General features: G+C 41.0%; 1 protein-coding gene across 1 annotated transcript in view; it reads right to left on the bottom strand.

The window, feature by feature from the left end:
* The window catches only part of MUC2 (mucin 2, oligomeric mucus/gel-forming), a 62684-nt gene that overhangs the window by 31282 nt on the left and 8621 nt on the right, over positions 1 to 22781 (bottom strand). The window contains exons 11-31 of the mRNA XM_083454662.1: positions 20758 to 20827; positions 20157 to 20294; positions 19505 to 19669; positions 18817 to 18911; positions 17470 to 17596; positions 16301 to 16553; positions 15538 to 15590; positions 14915 to 15015; positions 13953 to 14104; positions 13626 to 13764; positions 12878 to 12988; positions 12439 to 12621; positions 11840 to 12079; positions 10902 to 11058; positions 8969 to 9097; positions 8386 to 8533; positions 7829 to 7872; positions 6264 to 6467; positions 5994 to 6029; positions 4719 to 5483; positions 1538 to 2251 (exon numbers count right to left, since the gene is read on the bottom strand). Of these exons, the coding sequence (XP_083310788.1) occupies positions 1538 to 2251; positions 4719 to 5483; positions 5994 to 6029; positions 6264 to 6467; positions 7829 to 7872; positions 8386 to 8533; positions 8969 to 9097; positions 10902 to 11058; positions 11840 to 12079; positions 12439 to 12621; positions 12878 to 12988; positions 13626 to 13764; positions 13953 to 14104; positions 14915 to 15015; positions 15538 to 15590; positions 16301 to 16553; positions 17470 to 17596; positions 18817 to 18911; positions 19505 to 19669; positions 20157 to 20294; positions 20758 to 20827 (4024 nt within the window). The remainder of the gene's footprint in view (positions 1 to 1537; positions 2252 to 4718; positions 5484 to 5993; positions 6030 to 6263; positions 6468 to 7828; positions 7873 to 8385; positions 8534 to 8968; positions 9098 to 10901; positions 11059 to 11839; positions 12080 to 12438; positions 12622 to 12877; positions 12989 to 13625; positions 13765 to 13952; positions 14105 to 14914; positions 15016 to 15537; positions 15591 to 16300; positions 16554 to 17469; positions 17597 to 18816; positions 18912 to 19504; positions 19670 to 20156; positions 20295 to 20757; positions 20828 to 22781) is intronic.

Below are 22781 nucleotides of genomic sequence, written 5' to 3'. Positions count from 1 at the left end.
AATGCCTTAACTTATAAACCATCTTGCTTTTGTACTTACGTGTGGTGCCTGTTGTCATTGGCAAGGGTTATGGTGGAAGAAAAGAGGAGGGGAGAAAAGACAAAAGTGTCAAAATCATTCACCAGTTCCTAACCAAATTGTATTCTTATAAGTCAAATTCCCACATGTGATAGAAGGTTAAGATAAAATATTCTGCCTTCATTCCTTGAGACTTGATGTTAAAATTTATGCAATATGAATCTTAACAATAACAACAATGTTATTTATACCCCACCCTTCTGGCTGGGTTTCCCCAGCCACAGAACATATCAAAACATACTAAAGCATCAAACATTAAAAACTTCCTGATACAGGGCTGCCTTCTGATGTTTTCTAAAAGTCAGATAGTTGTTTATTTCCTTGACATCTGAAGGGAGGGTTTTCCACAGGGAGGGCACCACTACAGAGATGGCCTCTGCCTAGTTCCCTGTAACTCTGCTTCCCACAGTGAAGGAACCAGCAGAAGACCCGCAGAGGAGGACCTTAGTGTCCGGGCTGAATGATGGGAGTGGAGATGCTTCTTCAGGTATACTGGGCCAAGGCTGTTTCGGGTTTCCCATAGGCATCTGGTTGGCCATTGTGAGAACAGCATGCTGGAACAGATGGGCCATTGGCCTGATCCAGCAGGGTATTATTATTATTATTATCATCATCATCATCTTAAGCTGACTTACAGAAAATTGTGGAATTCCCTCCCTACAGAGGTACATCTTTACTGCACAGCTTTCAATGTATGCTAAACATGCATTCTTTTACTGGAGCATTTGAAAGTTAAGCTATTTTGTTTTCTAAGACCCACCTTCTTTGCTGAATTTACAAAGTTATGGCTCACTTGGAATGATTTTATTGGTTTTGTCATTGTAACTTTTTTTTTTATAGAATTTTATATTCTACTGTTGTAATCTGCCCTGTCATCTTATGGAGAATGGTGGCAAAGAAATATTATAAATAAATAAGCAAACAGATAAAATTCCATGCACCCCTGAGAATTTCTGATCTTCTGAGGGTAAATGTTCACATTGACAAACACAATGCCTGATCCAGGCAAAAACAGTCAGGACCAGAAACAGCTTTGGTGAGTGCAGCGGCTGTAATTAAATGCCAAGGCGATCATCACCATTCCTGAAGGACTGCATACATATATGTAAGTATGCCACAAAAAAGTGAGGCCCACTCACTTGAACAGGGAATTAAATATGGGAAAGGCCTTTAGCCAAAGCAATATTTTAAATAATTAATAATTCCTAAAATAAACAAAAACGTTATCAGGTTGATTTTAGCAGTCAATGCAGGGAAAATTAGGAATAAAAACAAAATAAGTAAAAAAATGCGTAACAAAAGTTCTACCGCTATTCAAGTATGCATATTTATGAGGTTTAGTAATGTAAAGCTGGTTTAAGAAACATACTGTGCGATTTAAGCATTCAATGTATTTAACTGATTCATGAGTGATTAGTTCATTCAAGCAAAGCAGAATCATGAAATAAAAATTCATTACCTGAAGTAGTGGTGGTGGTTGGAGTGGTGGTTGGCGTAGTGGTTGTTGCTGTAGATGTAGTGGTTGGAGTGGTAGTTGGTGTAGTTATAGGTGCAGTGGAGGTAGTAGTAGCAGTGGTAGTTGGCGTAGTAGTAGGTGGTGTGGGGGTAGAGGTAAGTGCTGAGGTAGTGGTAGAAGTGGTAGTGGTGGAAGTGGTAGTTGGTGTAGTGGTAAGGGTATCCCAAGGTGTTGGAATGATAGTAGTAGTAGTTGGTGGTGTCGTGGTTGATGGTGTGGAAGTAGTAGTAGGAGTTGTGGTGGTGGTCGATGGAGTAGAGGTAGTGGTAGAAGCGGTAGTTGGTGTAGTTGTGGTAGGAGTTGTGGTTGGAGTTGTGGTTGGAGGTCCAGACATGCATTCATCCTTGCAGCAATATACACGGATCTCATAGTTGAGACACATATCTACAGGGTACACAGGCCCAGGTTTCTGATCTTTATTGTGACAAATAAGTCCAGTCGAAACAACACAATCCACTTCTTGCCCCAATTCCTTGAAGGAGTAATTAGGAAATTTCTGTGCTCTGCATGATATGTTTTCTGGCCTTGTACAGATCTCTATGCCGGCTGCCCTGATGTTATCATAGGTTTCATAGTCACCATACTGTGGGCCATATTGTGGGAAGCTGACATCAATCCAGTCCGACCATGAACATACTACAGCGGAGGAACAAACTACTGTAAAACAACAACAGAGAGAAATAGCTCAGCGATTGCCCAGATTATATTGAAAGTGATATAGCAGGAAACTGTTGCTCCAGTTGTGCAAACACTGTCATAATACATACAAAGCTGAAATTTTTAGAAACATTTTTTTAATGTACAAAGCTAAAATAAACTGTGTGTTTGTTGTTAACAACAGCATTAATAATCTCACAGTTTATTAAAACACTTGCTCAGTAATATAATTGATTTCCTCAGGACCAAACCAAATTAATCCTTTTTATTTTGCTATCTTATCCTGCCACTTTATTCGGAAATTTACAGAAATTTGTTTGGAAAAACCTATTGTTATTTTTGGACCAGATGCTTTAAGGCCTCATTTGTGACCAGAAGACAGTCACAGACCTCCAGAATCAAAGTCCTTCTGGTGTCCTTATCCCCTTCCCCTGCATTCCTATGCACCCATGATTCTCTTCCTTGGCCTCTCCCCTTGCTTCCTCTTAAGGCTCATCCACACTTCCGCATGTCCAGAGATTTCCAGGTACAGGTCCAAGATGCTTTTCTTTTCTCCTGCTTCTTTCCCCATGAAAACCTGGTGTTTATGCTGAATCGGGACAGCCGTCAATCAGGTTTTCTGCAGATTGACATTTGCTCTGATTCAGCAGTAAACAGCAGGTTTTCCCAGGAAAAGCAATGGGACAACAACAAAAAAAGCCTTTCAGACCCATGTTTGGAAAACTCGGGACAATCGGAGGAAGTCATGGGACAAAGGGAAGTGTGACTAAGCCGACTCTCCTGCCTTCCCCCTACTTTCCCCAGGTCTCCTTCTCCACCCCTCCTCTTACTCAGGCTCCTTTTGCTCACATTGCCTTACTGTGCTCTCTTCCTTTCACAACCCTGGCTCTTATTTTTAAGCAACCCTCTGTTTATGACATCACCACCATTCAGCCTCTGTGACATCACACTGCTTGGCAAATTGGGGCCAGGTGCTTCATCACGACTACAACATTCCAAAGTGAACCATAGTACAGTGGTACCTCGGAACTTGAACAGCTCCGTTCTCAAACGTTTCGGTTCCCGAACGCCAAAAACCTGGAAGTAAGTGCTCCGGTTTTTGAACGTTCCTCGGAACACAAACGTCCGACGCGGCTTCCGCTGTGCAAAAACCTAGCTGTCGGCTAATCGGAAGCTGCGCCTCAGAACTCAAACGTTTTGGAAGTTGAACAGTCTTCCGGAACGGATTACGTTCAAGTTCCAAGGCACCACTGTATCATTGCTTCTGGTTTCAAAGCTTGCCTTTCTAGAACATGTACAAGAGAAGAACTAAGTAGCTGCTTTAAAATGTTCTCATGCACTGCAACATCTGCAATGGTGCCAATGTTGCAGCACGTTAGAGGCTTGTTGGTTTCTCCTGGCATGAGTTTTTGCAGTCAATGACTTGCCATATTAGCAAAGCAGAGGGGGAAAGTGGGCAAGCCTATATTATGGGTTTATAGAGCCCTTTACAGACAGACTCATCAACAGGTTGAAGAACACAAAAGGTATGCATTGAATAATTTCACTGTAAAGGTTCATTGTTAAGAGAGCATATAATGTAAAAAATGGCTATTTTCTCCTAGCCTGGAGAGCTATAAATAGCAATGAAAAGACTTGCTCTCCTCAGAATCGCCTCCTCAGAAATATGCAATATACAGCAGAAGATTAATTCCCTATAGCTCAGTCAGTTACCATCCACTTAGAAAATATTATGATGGAGGAGAGGCTAACTTCCTTCTAAAAATAAACACATGCCATAAGTTATAGCACATCTTTAGTTTTTGTACTTATGTGTAAAGACTGTTGTGATTAGTGGCGAGGTCAGTGCAAGACACGAAAAAAGAAAAAGACTGTTGTAACGTTATTCAGCCATTTCTATGTGAACTGTATTTTTGCAGGTTGAATGCCCACTTCTGACTGTAGGTCATGGTAAAATATTCTGCAATCATTTCCTGAGACCTGATGTTAGATATCTGCAGTATGAATCCTGTCTTAGGGGTTGGTTCTCAGAACACATTCCTTCTGCATACGATGATCCCTGGGCTTTTGAGGGTATACCACATGCCAGGACAAGTGTGATCGCAATGGGTGAAAAAAGGCTTGAGAAAACAGGCATGTTCCTGAAGCCCTTTTCAGGATTTCCTGCATCACGCAAGGAGCAAGACATTAAAACCAGGCATGGCCCTTAGTCAAAGCAATATTTCCTGTCATTCCTAATTCCTAAAAATGAGCAATCAGGCTGATGTTAGCAGCCAATAGGAGCAAACTTATGAATACACTGGTTTAAGTAAAACAAATATCTATCAATTATTATTTTTTAAAGTATGTATGTCCTTTTTAAGAGTTGTATTATTAGAATTCATTAGCATTCAATATATTTCACTATTCTGTGAATGAATGGTCACTCATTCAAAATAATGTCAAAAAGTAACATTTAATGCATTACCTGTTGGCGTTGAGGTAGACGGCGTGGAAGTAGTGGTAGGAGTGGTAGTTGTGGTGGTAGATGGCGTAGGGGTAGTGGTAGTTGGTGCAGGGGTAGTGGTAGTAGTGGAGGGAGGCATGGTAGTAGTGGTAGGAGAGGTAGTTGTTGTGGTGGTAGATGGCGTAGGGGTAGTGGTAGTTGGGGTAGTGGTAGTAGTGGAGGGAGTAGTGGTGGGAGGCGTGGAAGTAGTGGTAGGAGTGGTAGTTGTTGTGGTGGTAGATGGCGTAGGGGTAGTGGTAGTTGGTGCAGGGGTAGTGGTAGTAGTGGAGGGAGGAATGGAAGTAGTGGTAGGAGAGGTAGTTGTGGTGGTGGTAGATGGCGTAGGGGTAGTGGTAGTTGGTGTAGTGGTAGTGGTAGTGGTAGTAGTGGAGGGAGTAGTGGTGGGAGTAGTGGTCGAAATAATATCACAAGGAATGATTTGACAACAGTTGACGCGTATCTCATAATTATAGCAGAGGGTCCAGAGACTCTGATCTTGGTCTTTGTTTCTACAAATGAGTCCATAAGTGACGTTACAGTCCACTTTCTGTCCCAATTCTGCAATATCCACATTGGGTGCATTTTTAGCCCTGCACTCTATGTTTTGCGGAGCTGATGGACAAAAATCGCTTCCGTCTTTAATTCTTATGGCGTCATATGTCTCAAAGTCACCACCTTCTGGTCCTTCTTCGGGTACACTGATATCATACCATTTACTCCATTCACAGGCAAGCATTAAGCACTGAGCTGCAAAACAAATTTGAAAGTCATTTTCCTGAGCTTCATTGGCAGTGGGTCCACATGAATGACCTCATGATCTAAAACCATCATTTCATGGTGGAAAAACAGATCACTGCATCTTTATATCCTGGGATTGCTCCACTCCAGTGCGCAAGGTCTTGTACACAAAATCCCAATCCATTCTTTTTTCTTATTTTTGAATGCCCATCACAGTTATGTGTGCATCACTTTATTATACCATGTTCCTCTCTTTTGCATTGGCAACTTTACTACCACTATCAGATCAGTCACCTTATATAGGGACATATCAATTTGCCCTAATCGAGTCATACTATTTGTTCATCTGACCCAGTATTTTCTGCCCTGGCTGGCAGTGACTCTTTTGGGCCTCACACAAAAATCTTTGTCCTAGTTCTTAAATGGATCCAGGGACTGAACCTGATTCCTGAGTCATGCAAAGCACATATTCTACCACTGAACTATGGGCTTATCCCCAACTTCTTTAACAACACTTACTTGTTGAAGAGAGTGTAGTGGAGGTTGTAGTGGGAGCTGAAACAGGAGAGAGAAAAATATGATGAGAATCTTACTTTGCAATCTTACAAGTTTTGGATAAGATTATAGATTTGACATAGAGAAGGTTTCATATCATGTTGAGAGCATCAGCCTTCACTAAAGCCATTTAGCTACACATGGAGGTATAAAACAAACTTGATGTTAAGTGCAATTTTCTCTAGTAAGATAGTTAACCATTGTACATTACTATTAACAATGCTGCAAGCTTACTTGTGGTAGTAGTAGTGGTGGTGGTGGGAGGAGGAGTAGTTGAAAGAGTAGTTGTGGGAGGGGCAGTTGTACTGCAGGGCCTCATGTCTTCAACTACCCAAGTGTCATTGATTGTGCATTTTATGTCGAAACAAAAAGATCCATTTCTCTCATTTATTATTATTTCTCCTTCTTCGTATTCTTTACCATCATATATGCAGCAACCTAAAGGAAGGAAAGCAGTGTGTTTAAGTTGTTCTGCTTGAATCATAATGAAAAAACAGCCAATCAAAATGTAAATGAAATAACCCGGAGTGGAAATACTGTGTTATTCCATAGGAATGTTAACTGCAGGTAAACACTGTTTATCTAAGCTGCTGATATTTGGAATATTATAAAGATGTTTTTATGTGCTTCTGCTTAGAAGGAAGTCCATTGAAACTTATGGGACCTACTCCCAAGTAAGTGTGCTTAGGCTCAAGGTGTTAGAAAGTTGAATAAATCTGTTAAGTGAGATGCATGAACTTAAGCCTCATTCATATTTGCAGCAAGCACGAAGGAAAGCTTAACTGGTTCCCTGTGGTGAGATCTCTCACCATTGTGACAGATATATGCATATTGGAATTACATGGACTATTGATGTGGGTTCTTCCTGTATGGTCTCATTCTCAGCCAGGCAGAGGCCGCATGGATGTACACACCTGCTTAATTTCCACCATCAGCTGTTTCCCACAATAGGATAGGCTTCTTGCCACTGGGAAATGTGGCCTTAGTAAGAATGCAACTAAAATGCAGGGATATTAAAATGGCCCACCATGTGCTGTAGGATAATTGCATCAGCAGAGCAATCCAAAGTCCCAGCCAGGTACAGTGGATTGTGCTGGTCAGGGCAGAAGGTAGTCCCCCCCCCCCATTTTCGCTGTGCCAGCTCTGGACTGGTGAAGCTGAGGAGCCTGAAGGGCTTTGGATCCTGTGGATGCAAAGCCTGCAGTGATCCACCCCACCCCGTAATGCCTCATTTCAGGGTTTTCCACTGGCTACTGCTGGCAGTAGTTCCCCATCCACCATGGCAGAACTTGGATCCTCCACCATGGCAGAGTCCCACCATCAGCAGTGGGGAGGAAGTAATGAGTCATCCTAACCCACCAGCCATCAACATCAGGGTGGTAGCAGTAGAGTTCTGCCCTAAGGCTAAGAAGTCATTTACTTGGTGGTAACCTCCATTGAACTCAACAGGGCCTTACTTTTAAGTAAACATGTATAGAATGCATTTTAAAGTAAGATGGGCATTACGATCTGTGACAAGTTATAAGATGAAATAAGTGCCTTATAAATAAAAACAAAATACAGGCTTACAGAAAAATGTTTAGCCACCCCTTAGCTACTACCCTTCTTTGTGGAACAACTGCAAAGTGGGAAAAGATTGTCCTTTTATTATTGTTATTTTTCAATGATAATTTTAAAAAGAATACAGTGAGCAGGGGACTCATTTGAAATCATTGTTCAGTCCCCCAGAGAAATGTATGAGGGAAAGTGTATGGTACTATTTTGCTTTCTGAATGGAAAAACAGCAAGATGAAATATACCTCTTCGGGGTTCACATTTCGTTTCTCCAGCATAAACACAGAAACTGAAATTTAAAAAAAGAAGTTTTTCAGAAATGAAATACTTGAAGATTTGTATATTTGTTTGTTTTGTACTTCTGTTCTGTAAATGCTCAGGCTATAATTGCTCCTGCATTGTAACACTATAAATTCATTTAAAATAATATTTAAATGCATATCATTAGCAACAATATTTAACAAGGCAGGAAATACAGTTATCTCTATATCCTCCTAAAGAGGAATATTTTTGTTAGTCACCCAGAAGGTTGCAAATAGAGTTGGCCAGGTGTACTTTGTCTGGGGTGGGAATTCTGAGAGAGGATCTCTGCCCAAGGAAGGGGGAAAATCCAACCTACTCTTGGACACCGTGGACAATTTCATTTTAGACTTTCATAAGAAATAGCTTCCTATTCAGAACAGCACTCTCATTCACGAAAAAGGCTAGTGTGTCAGACCGAAAAACCAGCAATTTAAATATCAACCCATGTATATATGTTTCCCTGCCACTGTTAGTCCATCAGCTCTCCATTCTCACATACCAATTTGTACACTGTTCATTTGTGGGTATAGACTCTCCAGGTCTATAGTAAACACCATTAATATAGCAGCCACACACATCACTTGTCCCACATGTGTTGGTCTCTTCAATGTAGATAGGATTATCCGGAGGACATCGTGGGTAGCAACCTAGAACCCACAAAAATGAGATTCGTAAAATTACATTGCAGCAATAAACTTGACATAGTAGCAAAATTTGCATGCGAAAAGGGGAGCCAACTGGTGCCTTCCAGATGTTGCAGAACTACAGCCATCCCTGGCATTTGCCATGCTGGCTGGGATTGAGGGGACTTGGAGTCCAGCAACATCTGAAGGGTCACAGGGTCGCCATCCCTGGCATGTGGGAGGCAGTCCTAGGCTTGTGGTGTCTCAGTGTCTCTTTATAGGCTGTAAACATGTTCTGCAAAACCTGTATATACACAGTTTCAGAGAGGCATCTAATGGCATTAAGCAGGGAATGGGAGATGGGGGAAGTTGCTTTGGCCCAGTGGGTGAACTGTGTTCCAAACTGCACTAACTAGAGTCTTAAAGACCAAAAGCTACCGGTAACTGGCAGTTTCTTACCTTCCAGATATGGCATTGAAAAGTTGGTGCTGACTTCATTAAGGATCTTGCAGGTAACAATGTCACTTCCACAAGGCTCATAGTGCCATTCACATATATCTGTAGGATTCCAGTACTCACAGAAGATTGCTATCGGAACAAAAGATAGATAGTTGTCATAAAAACAAGTCACAGAAGTATATTTGCACATAGGTCACTTAACCCATAGCTGTCAACATTTCCCTTTTTTAAAGGGAAATTCCCATATTCTGAATAGGATTCCTCGAAAGAAACAGGAAAAGTTGACAGCTATGCTTAGCATGCAACCATTTCTATCACCTATGGAACTGAAATTCCCCTTCACTCTGGTTTAACATAGAACATAGACTTATTTAGACACCTCCCTCTATGGGATTGCTATCCTATGGAGAGGGAGAGGAAGGCTGTGCCCACTGGACCCACCCCTACCACCACTCCTCCTGCCAATCTTGGCCACCTGCCATCCATGAATTGGGAAGGATGTCTGTAAAGAGGAACTTGCTATAAATAACAGGATCTCCCTGGGATTGGGAGCCTTTGCTCCCTGTGAATGGGGCCATCATTGACTCCCACTGGAGGCAGCGTTGGCCACCAACGTAGATGACTTTAAAAGAGGATTGGAAAGATACACTGGGTAAGGGCTACTAGCCATGATGGCTACACTCTGCATCAACATTTGGAGCTGTATGCCTCTGAATACCAGTTGTTGGAAACAACAGGAGGAATGACTGCTCTTGTGCTTGGGCTCTGCTTGCAGGTTTGCCATAGGCATCTGGTTGGCCACTGATGGAACAAGATGCTGGCCTGATCTAGCAGATTTTACTTATGTTCTTGCATGATCAGGGCTACGAATCATGAGAAGAGCCTACATGCATACCCCGAATGTTTCCCCCTAATACAAAGCCAGTGGAGACAGTAATGGTGTCTAGGTTGTCCCATGTCGAGGGTGCAGGGCCAGGAGTCTCTCCACTTTGGCTCGGAGTGGCTAAGAGCCTTTTTGCCCATTTGCGTGCTCCCTGGGCCACTGCTCTGCTGCCCTGGGCAGCCAGGCAAGAGGCCCAGGCTCCTCTGGGTGTCTCAGCAAAGGAATCTGGTCACTGCCATGGGCTATCGCAGCAGCCCTGCAGACTCCCTTCCCCAGTTGGCTGGCAGTGCTATTAGGAGGGTGAGTAGAGCATCCAGCAGGGCTTGGAGGAAAGAAAGATGGAGCGAGCAAACAAGAGTTGCAGGAGGAGGAAAAAAGAAGGGAGGGAGGAAGGAAGGAGACAGAAGAGAAAGGAGCGAGCAGAGGAAGGGAACAAGGCAGGAAGGCAAATAGACAGAGCAAGGTGGAGGAGAAGGGGAAGTAGAGCAGAGCAGACACAACCCGATAGCCACAGAGTAAGTCACTGACAGAGTGCAAAAGGTGCCAAAAAACTCTTTTTTAAAAAAAGTTTATGATCCATTGCCTCCCCTGGCTTTGGAGGCACCAATATAACTCCTTTCCAAGTGTGCAAGGGAGCCTAGGTGTGCCTTTGACAGTGTGCCCAGCCCCAGTCTTGCATCATCATCACAGTGTGGAGGCATCCCGTTTTTCTGTGAATTAATGGACCCCCCCTGGGATTCTTTAGATATAGTGTTTCCTGTTGGAGAACAGCAAGTATGACCAACTGACCTACTGAGAAGTGAATTTTATTTGGAGGCACATGTAAAATATATCACAAAAGAACTCACATTAGAAGCCTGTTGGTATCGCATGAAATGGCTATGGGAGGAGACATTGGTACATGTCAAAATATACAGGGTGGGGCTTAGGGTTATAAAAACCAGTGCATCTAGAATTTTGGTCACTGAAAGGTATTAAGCCACTGTTTCTGGGTCATCATCTCTTTTGAATTTTATGCATGCATGAGAAATATTTTATCACAAAACTCACGGCATATGTCAGGAGTTCTCCAGTAGACACAAGCTCCAGCTTTGAGGCATTCTTGTGCATAGACAGCCACTGCAGTACAGAAGCACTCACAGTCGCCTCCAGAGTCACAGGCACAAGCATCATGTACGCAAGCTTCATAGTACTGATCTGGAGCCACCTATTAGGGAGTCACAGAATCACAGAGCAAGGGTATTTCAATGGATCAACTACTGTATTTCTGCCATCCAATACCAGGGTGCCTAACTCACCACCATCTTTGAAAATGATTCCCCTTAGTTGCCAATGTTTTTGGATGTTGCTGTAGATGTACACAGCACATCCATGCCACAGTAGTATCCATCTCATTACACATCACAGCACTTCAACAAGGCATCAAGAATCTATGGCACATTTTACTTCTGTGAGATATTTTATCAATTCCAATTTCAGACTTTTAAGCTAGTAACATTCTGGATAGCAACAACAAATATTTGGTTTTCAGTGAAGATAATTCAGATGAATTTATGTGTTTTCATTTCAAACAGTACCTGCAGAGAGTTCTGGAGAGAGAAATGGGAGCTCCATACCAACTCAAGACATGTCTAACCATGATATTTCCTTCTCTTTTTCTAGAGTTTATCCTAAGTCACATTCTCATTGGATAACATCTCTTTACAGTTAAAGTTGAAAACCACTCCACTATCCAGTTTGGAATGGAATGGGTGCTACTAAGTTAGAAATTGTCTGCAGGGTATTATAGATTTATCTGTTGTATGTCAAGACCTTTAAAATCTATTGCACTACTGACGATCCCCCATGGTTTGCTAGGTATTTTAGGTAAACTGCTTAAAGATCTTTTTATTTTTATTCTCCATATGCTCACATATGGCAATAGCTTGTTCTTTCCCCCAAGGCTAGTATAGCCCAGCTTGTCCAAGTGATGAAGCAACAATACTAACTTTTGAATGACATTCTTGAAACACAACACTTTTGATGAGGCTGCATTCTTTCTCTGCCCAGGATTTGCGATGAGGTTTCTTTTCACAGGGCTCAGGGTCTACATCAACATCAGGGCATGCAGTATCCTTCTTCCATGAATTTCCAAATATCAGTGCATTATTTTCTTGGACCATGTCCCTTGCAGTGAAGTCATTACTGGCCTTGCCATCAAAGTTGCCGCATAAGCCACAGACTTTTCCCTAGGGAGAGGAAAGGTCAATACCTTAGGACTGGAAAAGATTTGCAATGGCTTAAAGTTAGCAGGAATTTTATTGTGATGTATATTACTTTGATTGTTTTGCCATTTGTTTTAGCATTACTAATTATGGATACTGTTGAGTTGGTGGGAGCAATGCCAGACCTTGGGGTCTCAAATTCCAGTGGCACCTTGTGTGATGCCACAGTTGGGGCCCCCTATGTCTCTCGCACCCCATTCTATTCATGATGCAGTAAGGCACACATGGTAAGCCACAAGCAATAAAACGTCTTTTTTGTTGCACTTATCTGTTAATAACAAATTTTCCATGGCATTAAAGGAATATGTTCAAGAATTACTCACTTTAAGATAGGGGGCCAGCTTGATGAAAATAGTAGTCTTCCTGTCCCAGATGAGAATAACACCATTGCTGGTTTCTATTACAATGTACAGCCCGACTGGCTCACGAATCCAGTAAGTCACAGTGCTAGTGGTATTCATCTCAATTGTTTCTATTTGTTTATCTTCCAACTTTATTTCAGTGCTCTAAAAAGACAGATGTGTAACAGAAGCCCCATAACAAAAACAGACATTAGCATGTTAACCTGATACCCTCAGCTCCCCTAGAGTCAGTCTGGCTCTTTTAAACTGGATATCATGACACCAGTTCTCAAAAGTAAGGAGCCTCATTTGACTGAGAACTCAACAAATTGCCTGCACCTCCCCACGGCAACCTGATTTGATTATTTGCAGGTGCAGACCAAGCGCTTTCAGGCTTGTTCTCATCTATGTTCATACATACCCCAAGGAAAACTTTAATGGCCTTGGAACAGGTGACTCCAGTGGTTCCACATGGGACATTCTCTGTGATGACGCTAAATGTTCCCTCCAAATCGCTGTTTCCACAGTAATCCTAATGAAGGTGCGAGAGGGAAAGATGAACCAAAACCAGGATACTTCGATTTTCTCTTGTGTTTTAAAAAGCTGCTAAAGCTGCACTGCATATTTGTATTGGTAGCAAACTTAATATATTTTCAAATTTAACAGTCCTCTGTGGTTCAGAGGGCACTTAATTCCTCAACACATTTGCAAAACGCAACAACCGAATGAATTGGAGAAAACAAGGCTTAAAAACTAGCAAATTCTGTTCGGATGAGTGTAAACTATTTCAGCACATATTAAGCAGCCTGGAGACACCCATACAATTGGGTCTCCATATGCACAATTGAACATCATCAAATCTTCTCCAGAAGGTTGGGGGAAAACCCAGGATTGATTTTTTGGGGGGTGGGGAGCAGAGAGGAAGGGGGTAGTTCTATTGCATAACCAGAAGTCCTGGAGCTAATGGAACCACCTTGTTAGATACTACCATTTGAAATGATCTTAACAGAAACCATTGATTACTCCACCAAGTAAGAAAATTTCACAAGATGAGAGAGATGTTGAGGAATGCCTGGGAAGCCAAACAGATAGGTGATACACACACACACACACACACACACACACAATTCAAAACAGTATAAAATTGCATGAGTATAGCTGAACATTACCTGAGTAGCCACATATTCACAGTTGCCATCAAAGTCATAGAATTTTCCATCAAACGTGATGTAATGGCCACTCCCATAAATGGTACATGTCCCAAAGCATGAATTGGTGGTGCACTTCCAGCTTCCTCTTTGACAAGTACTGGAGAGTACCAAAACAATTAAAGAAATTGTGTAAGGCTTAGTCTCTGTGTCTGAGCATTGCTTTTGAAGTACTGGGTAAATGATGTAGCTGAGAAAACATGCAGTCCACCACGTACACTCTGTTTGCATAGTAGTATATTCATACACTGCTATGACTACAATAAGTGACAGTGAAAAAGATCCTACCATGTGTTGCAGTCCACATTTACTGTTTCTCCGGGGGAGTAAAAAACTTTGTTATGAATGCATGGGCACTCCTCTTCTTGGACACAATTCCCTCTGCCATCATCTATCAGTCCATCAAGGCACACACATCCTGAAACACACTCTGTCTGGAACTGTGAGGAGCAAGAAGAACATTGTGTTCACATTTTATGATAAGGTCAATCAGAATTCATGGGCCTTGCATTTGATAAGTTCATAAAGCCAAATTGGACTCGGGATTACCATTCAAAGTTTGCCAAATTTCTATTTGCAAGGTAAGATAAAGCCTCAATTTAATTTGTTCAGAAACTTGGGTGTGTTTAAAATAAAGTTGGTCTACAAAACAGAGGCACTTTGGGAGACTTTTAGATTTGGGTTACTTTAATAATTTTTCCAGAAGGTGGCCTTATCCTTTAAATACAAGACTGTCAATGTTTTTTTTTCTTTTGACAAAAAGCAAACAAACAAAACCCTTGCTACCACTTCAAACCATGACTCGGTTGCTTTCAGCAGTGTGGTCAACTCCCTGGAATAGAGAGCCCTTAGGAGAGATGTTACACTGCGAAAAAATAGCATAATTTGCTGGGGAAATTATTTTCCGGGGAAAATATAGTTGCCTCCATTGTTTGGTGGCAGAGGAATTTCTGTTGCTGGATACCAATATAGCATATATTTATTTATTTTAAATGAAAGGTGGGAATTATTTAAATGAAATGAAAATGTTAATAAAGTTAAAAACAGTCAGAACCAATGAAGGCAAACTGGTGGTAGAAATGTGCAGGTATTTGCTTCTCCAAGTTGCAGTCCTTTTGCTAGGAAATGCCCCACAGTCTCTAGGAGATTTCCTAAAGACACCTAGAGTACAGCTTCTTCGTTAATTACATCACTTGAGGAACAAGAGAATGAGGACATTAGGGTGTCATCAAAATGCAATGAAAGTGTACCTGATCATTTCCCAGTGTCTGGCAGCTAAGATGTACTGGTGTTTGGGAAGACCAACTGTCAAAGTTGTTGCAGTCAAAATATGTCATGTTGGGTGAGCAGTCTGTAAGATAAAATATAGAACACTGACAATATTATCTCGGATCCATTTTGATAATATAATCAACAAGAGCTGTATATAATTTACTTATTTATATATATATAAAATTAAACAAAAAGGAGGCCAACAGACATCCCTGTTTTGTACCCATTGAACTAGGAAGCATTTCTATAAATAAAGGTTTTTAATTAAAATCAATAGTCTCTTATCAATACTTTACATTGAGCAACTTAAACAAAGCAATTTAAACAAATCAAAGGCTGAGGATATGTCTATGAAAACTATATAAATATGTGGATTTAGAGGGGAAATTCTGATACATTTTAGGAGGCAGAAAACTATATCATGTCAGCTTGAAAAAATATAATTATTAATTGCATTTTTATTAATTATTTTCACAAAAAATGGCTCATATTCTTAAGCACAACTTCAAAATAATTGATTTCTTAAGCACAACTTCAAAATCATACAGATGATAACTCAAAGTGGGAAAAGTCATAATGTAACATGAAATTGTACACCTACGTTCAGGGGTTACGTCCACTGGCACACAATGAAATCTTCCATGTCTGCAAACACTAGAATGGAATACACAACAGGAAAAAAATGGTAAGCCAGATATTTGAGCTTATAAGTGATTTCCAATTTATACAATGCTACTAACAATAACTAAAGATCTGCTGCAGAAATTTAAGAGTACCATTTCTGCTAAACATTACTTGAACACTATGGGTGCCCTACTGACAATGCATAAAACAAAGTAAGAGCAAGTGCCAAAGACAAAATGTCAGTTTCTTAATAAGATTTGACAATATATTTCTAAGCTGAGACATATAGTTTTGAGGGGAATGTGGAGGAACCTTTGGATTACATATTAAATACTGGGGGGCAGGTGTTGTGTACACTTATATTACTGACTTCTCAAGTAATCTGAAGAATTCACAATGCAATATTTCAGCACCTCTTAATCCTTTGAACACTATGCCTGGTGAACAACATAGATGTCTAAACCTTCTTAAAAACTAGTCACTCCACAATGCATTCTGATGCTTGTATTTCTCATGTTGATTTGGAAGGGAGTTCCTCTTCTGAATTAGTATCACAAACCTCTAAATTGTCTTATGGTTAATGAAGAGAATGCTCATACACAGCCAACGTAATCCCAAGTTCCCCATCCCATTCCACCTGCAAACATTGCAGGATTGCAACTAAAAGAGAGCAGTTCCTGGTACTGAACGTTGAGCTTCCCACCTAATGAGAAAGACCATAAACTGTTGTGTTAACATACCAGCGCTCATCCTGTTTCATTATAACATATCCGGGATTTATGGGCACACCCTTGTAATAGCACGGGCACTGAGCAATTGGCACACATTTGCCACTGTCATCCATATAGGAATTATCAGGGCAGCCACAGCCATCTACTGGAGTAAAGCCTTCCAAGCAGTACTTATGACCATCAGAAAGAGAGCGGCAAGTTTGCTGGCAAGTCAGATTGTAACGGAAGACTTGGCTGGCTTGGCAAGAGGATTCTTCTTTGTCTGAATGAAGGGGAGAAAGTGACAAAAAGTCAGAGTGGATAGAATATATTCTGCTCACCATTCCTAAATATATTCCTGCTCACCATTCCTAAGCCATTCAGTGCATGATGTCTGAATTCTACTTCTGTTAAGACTCCTATGAAGAAATGTTGTCATGCTTGGGTGAAACTAAGCACTTACGAGGTAGCAATTAAGACAATGAGAGGGGGAAACTATTATTGTCTAGCTCACAGATGAAGAACCTTTTTCATCTCAAAGGCCACATGACCTTCCGTGCAACCTTCTGGGGGCCAGTGGTAGGCAGCGCCAGAGGTAAAAGTGGGTGGACCAACAAATGCAAATGTTTTCTTTGTACAGTACTCTAGCTTGTACACACACCCTTCTCTACCCTCCATCCTCCATCCAGGCAAGCAAAAAAGCATTATTAAGGATACATCACAGTCACGCAAAAACACTCAATAAATATGCAAAACAGAGCCAGGAGGAGAGTGTGGTATGGGGAGAGTTGTGAGGGCCAGGCAGAGAGGGCCGCATTTGGCCCAGGCCCTGGGGTTCCCTATTCCTGGTCTAGCTGAAAGATTAAATGGCAGGAAGTAATAAATGACTTAGCATTGCCTCATTAAGTCATACTGCAGGCACACCAGTATCCCAAATGGAATTGTCCAGTACTTCTACATTCATTGTATCCATCCACAAGTATTACTGTGTCAATGTAAACAACATACATAGGTGCTTCCCTTCAACTTCAACAAAACATTTTGCATCTTACAAAAACCATATATTTTGATGAATGGGGTATGCTACGTTTGTTGTTATTAACCACATTCTAGTCTCAAAACATTACAGTTAGCACACAGTTATTCAAAAGGTTTTACTCCAATTTGTTCAAGGCAAGGGTGGGGATATAGACACTTACTGCAGACATTCTTTCTCCAGCCCCATAACATGACCCCTTTGAAGGCACAGGCTCTTGCGTATGATGACAGGGCAGCACACATACATTCTTCGTTGGCATTACAATTACAGGTATCATATTTGCAGCGCTGGGCAAGGGGAGGGGGGAAAAGCCAGTAAACATTCAAGTGCATTTGTAGGAAGATGAATGAAGAGCTAGTCCTCAACAGTAGCAATGCTACACAATGGTACCCTGTTCCACAGTTAAAATGAAAGTAAAATGATAAATTGAGAGCTTTTCCTTAGCAATGCCATTTGTTCCTCTTCCATTTAAAAATGTTAGTAGTTTTTTTCAAGATTGCTTTCTCACATGCTAGAGTGAACTTCTCCTATTATTTTGCTTAATTTGTTAAAAGCAATGAATGGGCTGTTTCCCCCACAGCAAGGTGATCCACTTAAAACAGGCAGTGAATCATTCTCAGCCCAGGGGCCACATTCTTTTCTCAGCATGCTTTCAGGGGGTCACATGTCAGTGGTAGGCAGGGCAAAGCCAAAAGTGGGTGGAGCAACTAATGTAAATTCCCCCTTTGTACATTTCTACATGCATACCCTTCTCTGTACCAGACAACACCAGACAAACAAGAGGCATTGTCAGAGTTCAAGGACACATTCTGGCCAGGTAACAACATGGAAGCAGGGTCAGTCATGGTATGTGGCCTGAAGAGAGTTACAAGGGAGGCCTGGGCATCTGAGCATAAGGTTCTCGACCCTGACCTAAAAGCAGACTGGCTCACCTCCACCATGTTGCCTGTCATCAGGGTTAGAACTATTTGGGGGATCTGGGATCTCCTTTGACCAGGATCCCCCAAAAGCTAGAACTAGTTCCACATACCCAAGGAGACTTTGTGCTGGCACTTCTTGAACTGCATGAACTTCCCATGGCAAGCTGTGTGTTTTTTACTGATGTAATTTTTAAAATCAGTTTCTCATGCTGTTGCTATTTTGTTTTGTTTTTTATTTAAAAAAGCTAGAGAATTTTTCTAAAATCTTGGGTGTAGCTAAAAGAGCCCTCTGGCTCATGACTCTCTTCTGGATAACTATTATTTGGCTCTTTTCACAACAATGGGTTTGCTCTAGTTCCTGTATTCCAACTGAAAGGACTAGAAATTTGGCTGGGTTTGAAACTGGATAATCCATTGTCAGTAATTCTAACCCTCAAGCCCTATGAAAAGCAACTGGGAAGAAAGCTGCAGAACTTGCTTTACCACCACTCTTTTCAGCTTATCATAATACCTGAAAGTGAACAACTCCAAGTAACAAAACACCAAGCTGCGTGAATAAAGACTCAGAATAATTTGAAAATCCATACCTTATAATAATCTGTTGGATCAATGACTGAGTGACATCTGGCAAAAGGAGTTTCTGTACTTTTCAACAAAGAGCACCAATGTTCAGCATACTTTTCTGGAGAGAAATAAAATGTTATTATAAACCATTCACTTCATGTATTTCTATGTAATGCCTATAGCCATATGCTAGAATTCAAATAACTATGCAGTACAATACAGCAAAACAAAATGAATACTGTATGTGTCTGGATGTTTGAACACTATGCAGCTTCTCTGTCATTTAAAGGCAAATAACTGGGCACATAACTGGGCAACAAAATCGCCTGCGGACTGTACATGCTCAACAGTTTTGTCTTCAAAAGACTATAAAGCACAGTAAACATAAACAGAAGTAATACTATGGATGGAAACTGTAAGCAGGCTTCCATTTTCACAACTACAATAGATAAAATGAGCATTTCTTCTTCATCTCTAGCAGTGTTGTATCCTATTTCTTTAGAAAAGTTTTCTTTTGAGACAGTGACATGAAACTTACAGTGTATTCAAAGCCTCAGACCTAATACAGATTTATACATCACAATTTGCTCTCCCAAGTAATAAAGAAAATTGGCCCTACCTTCAGATTCAATATTTGACCTGAAAATTGGATATATGGGGCACACAGATATTGAAATCTGTTATTTATTTATGAAAACCACCCATCCTTACCATTCTCAACGCTAAGAGTACAAGGGTGGTCCCAGTTATCCAACATATCACTGCAGCTGGCTTGTGCTTTCCACGTGTTAGCAAAGGAAGCCCCTGTTGCTTCTATTAATCCACTTGATGTTTTGAAGTCATCTCCTTCAATTCCGTTGTAATTCCCACAAAGACCTATTGATAAAAGCAACAGATGTTGGCTGTGAGTTTCTTTAAAGGCGTGCCTTTCTTTTTTGTAAAATGGGAATAGTGAGCAATTTACTAAGATTCTCTAGTGATAAATTTCCATACATCCAATAAGCACATCACTTCCAATCAGCATGAACATTGTGCATATGTGTATATATACCCCAGCATAATTGAATGCCTTTTGACAACAGTGCTGTTCTCTGCCCCAGCTCTTTTTAGTTCAAATAGCATGCCTGCGGAATTAGTCTAGCATATAATATATTATGTGCGTGTCACGATTTACAATTTATTGCCTTGAGACAATTTGTGGAGATAAAAATGTCTTAATATATAAATAAAAAATGACTAAACAAGTTGTTGTTTTTTGCAGGTAGGTATTTGACCCCATGTATCTTTAATTTAAAAAAAACAAAAGCACCCCCTTGTTAGTGTTACTATTGGTGGAATCCTCTTCCCTGCAGTTCAGACTTGCCTTGGAGAGTTGCCTGGGCAGTCTGGTCCACGATGACAAAGAGCTGCATAACTGGAACCAGCTGGATCTCCAGCCTGAGGCCTAAGGTCGCCTGCACAATAATGTAGTTTGAAGATGGCTGGAAAACTGTGAAGCTGGCTGAAAAACAAAAGGAAGGCCAAGTTATCACCTGATTATTGTAATGCACTCATCAAATCAGAGGGGCAAATACAGTATCCATTGTGTATTATACCAGATTCCCATATCAGATACCTTTGCTGTTATGAAGAAGATTGCCATTGGCTGAATAACCAGCCAGGAGAGCAAGAAAGGTTAGGTGTTGGCCTGGAATGGTTTCTTAATGAAGAGAAGAGGAAAGTGGCGGGGAGGGGGGCAGATATGAAAAAGGGAAGGGACAGGGAAGAGTCCCCAGACAAGGACAAGCAATCATTTGGATCGTTCCCTGCCAAATAAACCAAGGAGTACATTTTCTCACCCTCCTTTCCAGCATATTTTATTTTGCATTTAATTGAATCATGCTCCATAACATCTAAGGATTTGTGGAACCATCAATTTAGGCGGTGGGTGGGGTGGGGTGGAAGTTGAGGGTTCCTTTCCTCACCTGTTACATGAGGCAAATGAATTTCTATTTCATTCAGTAATACGGTACCATCTGATCGGAAAACTACGACCTGTGTGAAGAGAGAAACAGCCTACGTTAGTGTGACCTCAGGGTCTTAAAGGGTGAGGAATGTAATAGAATCATATCATTTTAGAGTTGGAAGGGACCTGGGGGTCATGTTAAATGAACATTAATAATAACGATTGTAATGCCCAGAAGGAACCCACCCTGGAAATTTTGAACATTGACAATGATAGAATATAATGAATTTTCTTATATCTAACAACAGGAAGTTGGTTAAGAGCTTAAGCAACCGAAAGAACTAAGCAATGGAACATGTAGGTGCACACACACATGAATGCCCCTTCATACACACTTATGCACAATGTTGTGCAAATCCCTACTGGAGAGCACCTTGCACCATAGAATGCTCATTTCTTGGACTGGAAGGCCTGAACCTCTGAGGGAACGTTGCAAAACATACTATAACTTCCAGAATATATGGATTAATTACGATGGAATTTATCTGACTTAGATTATTCTGGTTGCTTATTAACCGTCACATTTCCAAATCATCCAAAAATTAGATAAGAAGAATCAAAGCATTGTTTTCTTTTATCAGCAGTTCCTAATTATGTTGTTTTTGGCTTTGTTCTTTCAAGAAAGTACGGTATTAAAATCTCCAGTTTTAAAAGTGATTGTATTTGTATTCATACATTTTCAGTTTTTGCCAGTTTGCAGCTGCACAGTGGCTGCAATCCTGCGCCTGGGTACTCAGTCAGGCAATGTGTCTCAGCCTACTTCACTCTTCCCCCAAAGTAGATCATGGGGAGGGGGAGTTGCATCCTGCTCTGGCAGGAAGCAGGCAGGTCATAGTGGGCATTTGGATGCATATCATGTTCACAAACCAGGGCCAGGGAGAGATTTGTAAGCCCGGCATCCACTCCTTACCAATTCTGAATTACCTCAGTGCCCATAACCCTCCCTGGGTTCTTAATGTAGCCACAGCCAGTTGCTTAGAAACAAAGTAGGTTCTTATTTATTTTCCAGCTGACCAGATTGACAAATCAGGTTTTGGAGGGCAGATGCCAGCTACTTATGGTTTTGGGACCTGGTGGAGAAAGGAACCCTTTTGGAGTTTGCTTGGATCACACACCCTTGTGTGTGTGTTGGGGCTGGGGCTGGGGCTGGGGGTCAGTGACTCCAGACAATCTCCTTCCATTTTCAGATGCTGGAAATTATTTGCTAAAAAGTATTTCATAGAACTACACATTCAATGACTTTCTAAACTGAAGAAAGCTAAACAGGATCAGATTAAATCTGCAGAGCAGGGGGCAGGGAACCTGTGGCTCTCAAAATGTTCCTGGACTGCAGCTCCCATCATCCTTTGCCACTGAGAACAGGAGTCCATTGACATTTGGTGGGTCACAGGTAGCACCCATCCCTGCTGTAAAGTCTGCATACTCTTTGGCAATTGGCAGCTAAGTAGTCATGAGTGTACAGCGCAGAACTGTGACATGAGGAAATAATGCTGAAAAATCTCTTATCAAATCTTTGGCAAGGATTTCTGGCCAATGGTAGCTTTTAAAATGTTTATAGTGTATATTTTACAAACATATTAAGTATGAAATATGTAAAAGGAAGATATGACAAAATAAATAGAACCTGAAAGTCATGGAAATGTGGGACTGGATTTAAAGAGGATGTAAAAACACATACGAGATAAGCAAGGTATATAAAATATAAAAAATGAAATGAGGATTTCTATGTTTGGTTTATTGTTCAATGTAATTCTGACACTTGGATCAATGTTCAGAAGTTTAAATGTTAATCAGAACCTCTTGGAGTGGTAAAATTACATATTACATAATTCCACACACACAGCCCATGAAGCTCAGCAAGAAGTATGAGCAGAATACAAATGGAATAAGATGTCAATGGAAGGGGAGGGTTGGGAATCTTAGAATATGGTTGACTGGCTAGATCTTTGAGTTATGAAGAAAATCTTTATTTGGCATCATATT

This window comes from Podarcis tiliguerta, assembly GCF_965153285.1.
Source record: "Podarcis tiliguerta genome assembly, chromosome: 1".
NCBI lineage: Eukaryota > Metazoa > Chordata > Lepidosauria > Squamata > Lacertidae > Podarcis > Podarcis tiliguerta.
Note: the sequence above shows the minus strand (reverse complement) of the source record. Positions and strands in the feature narration are given on the sequence as shown.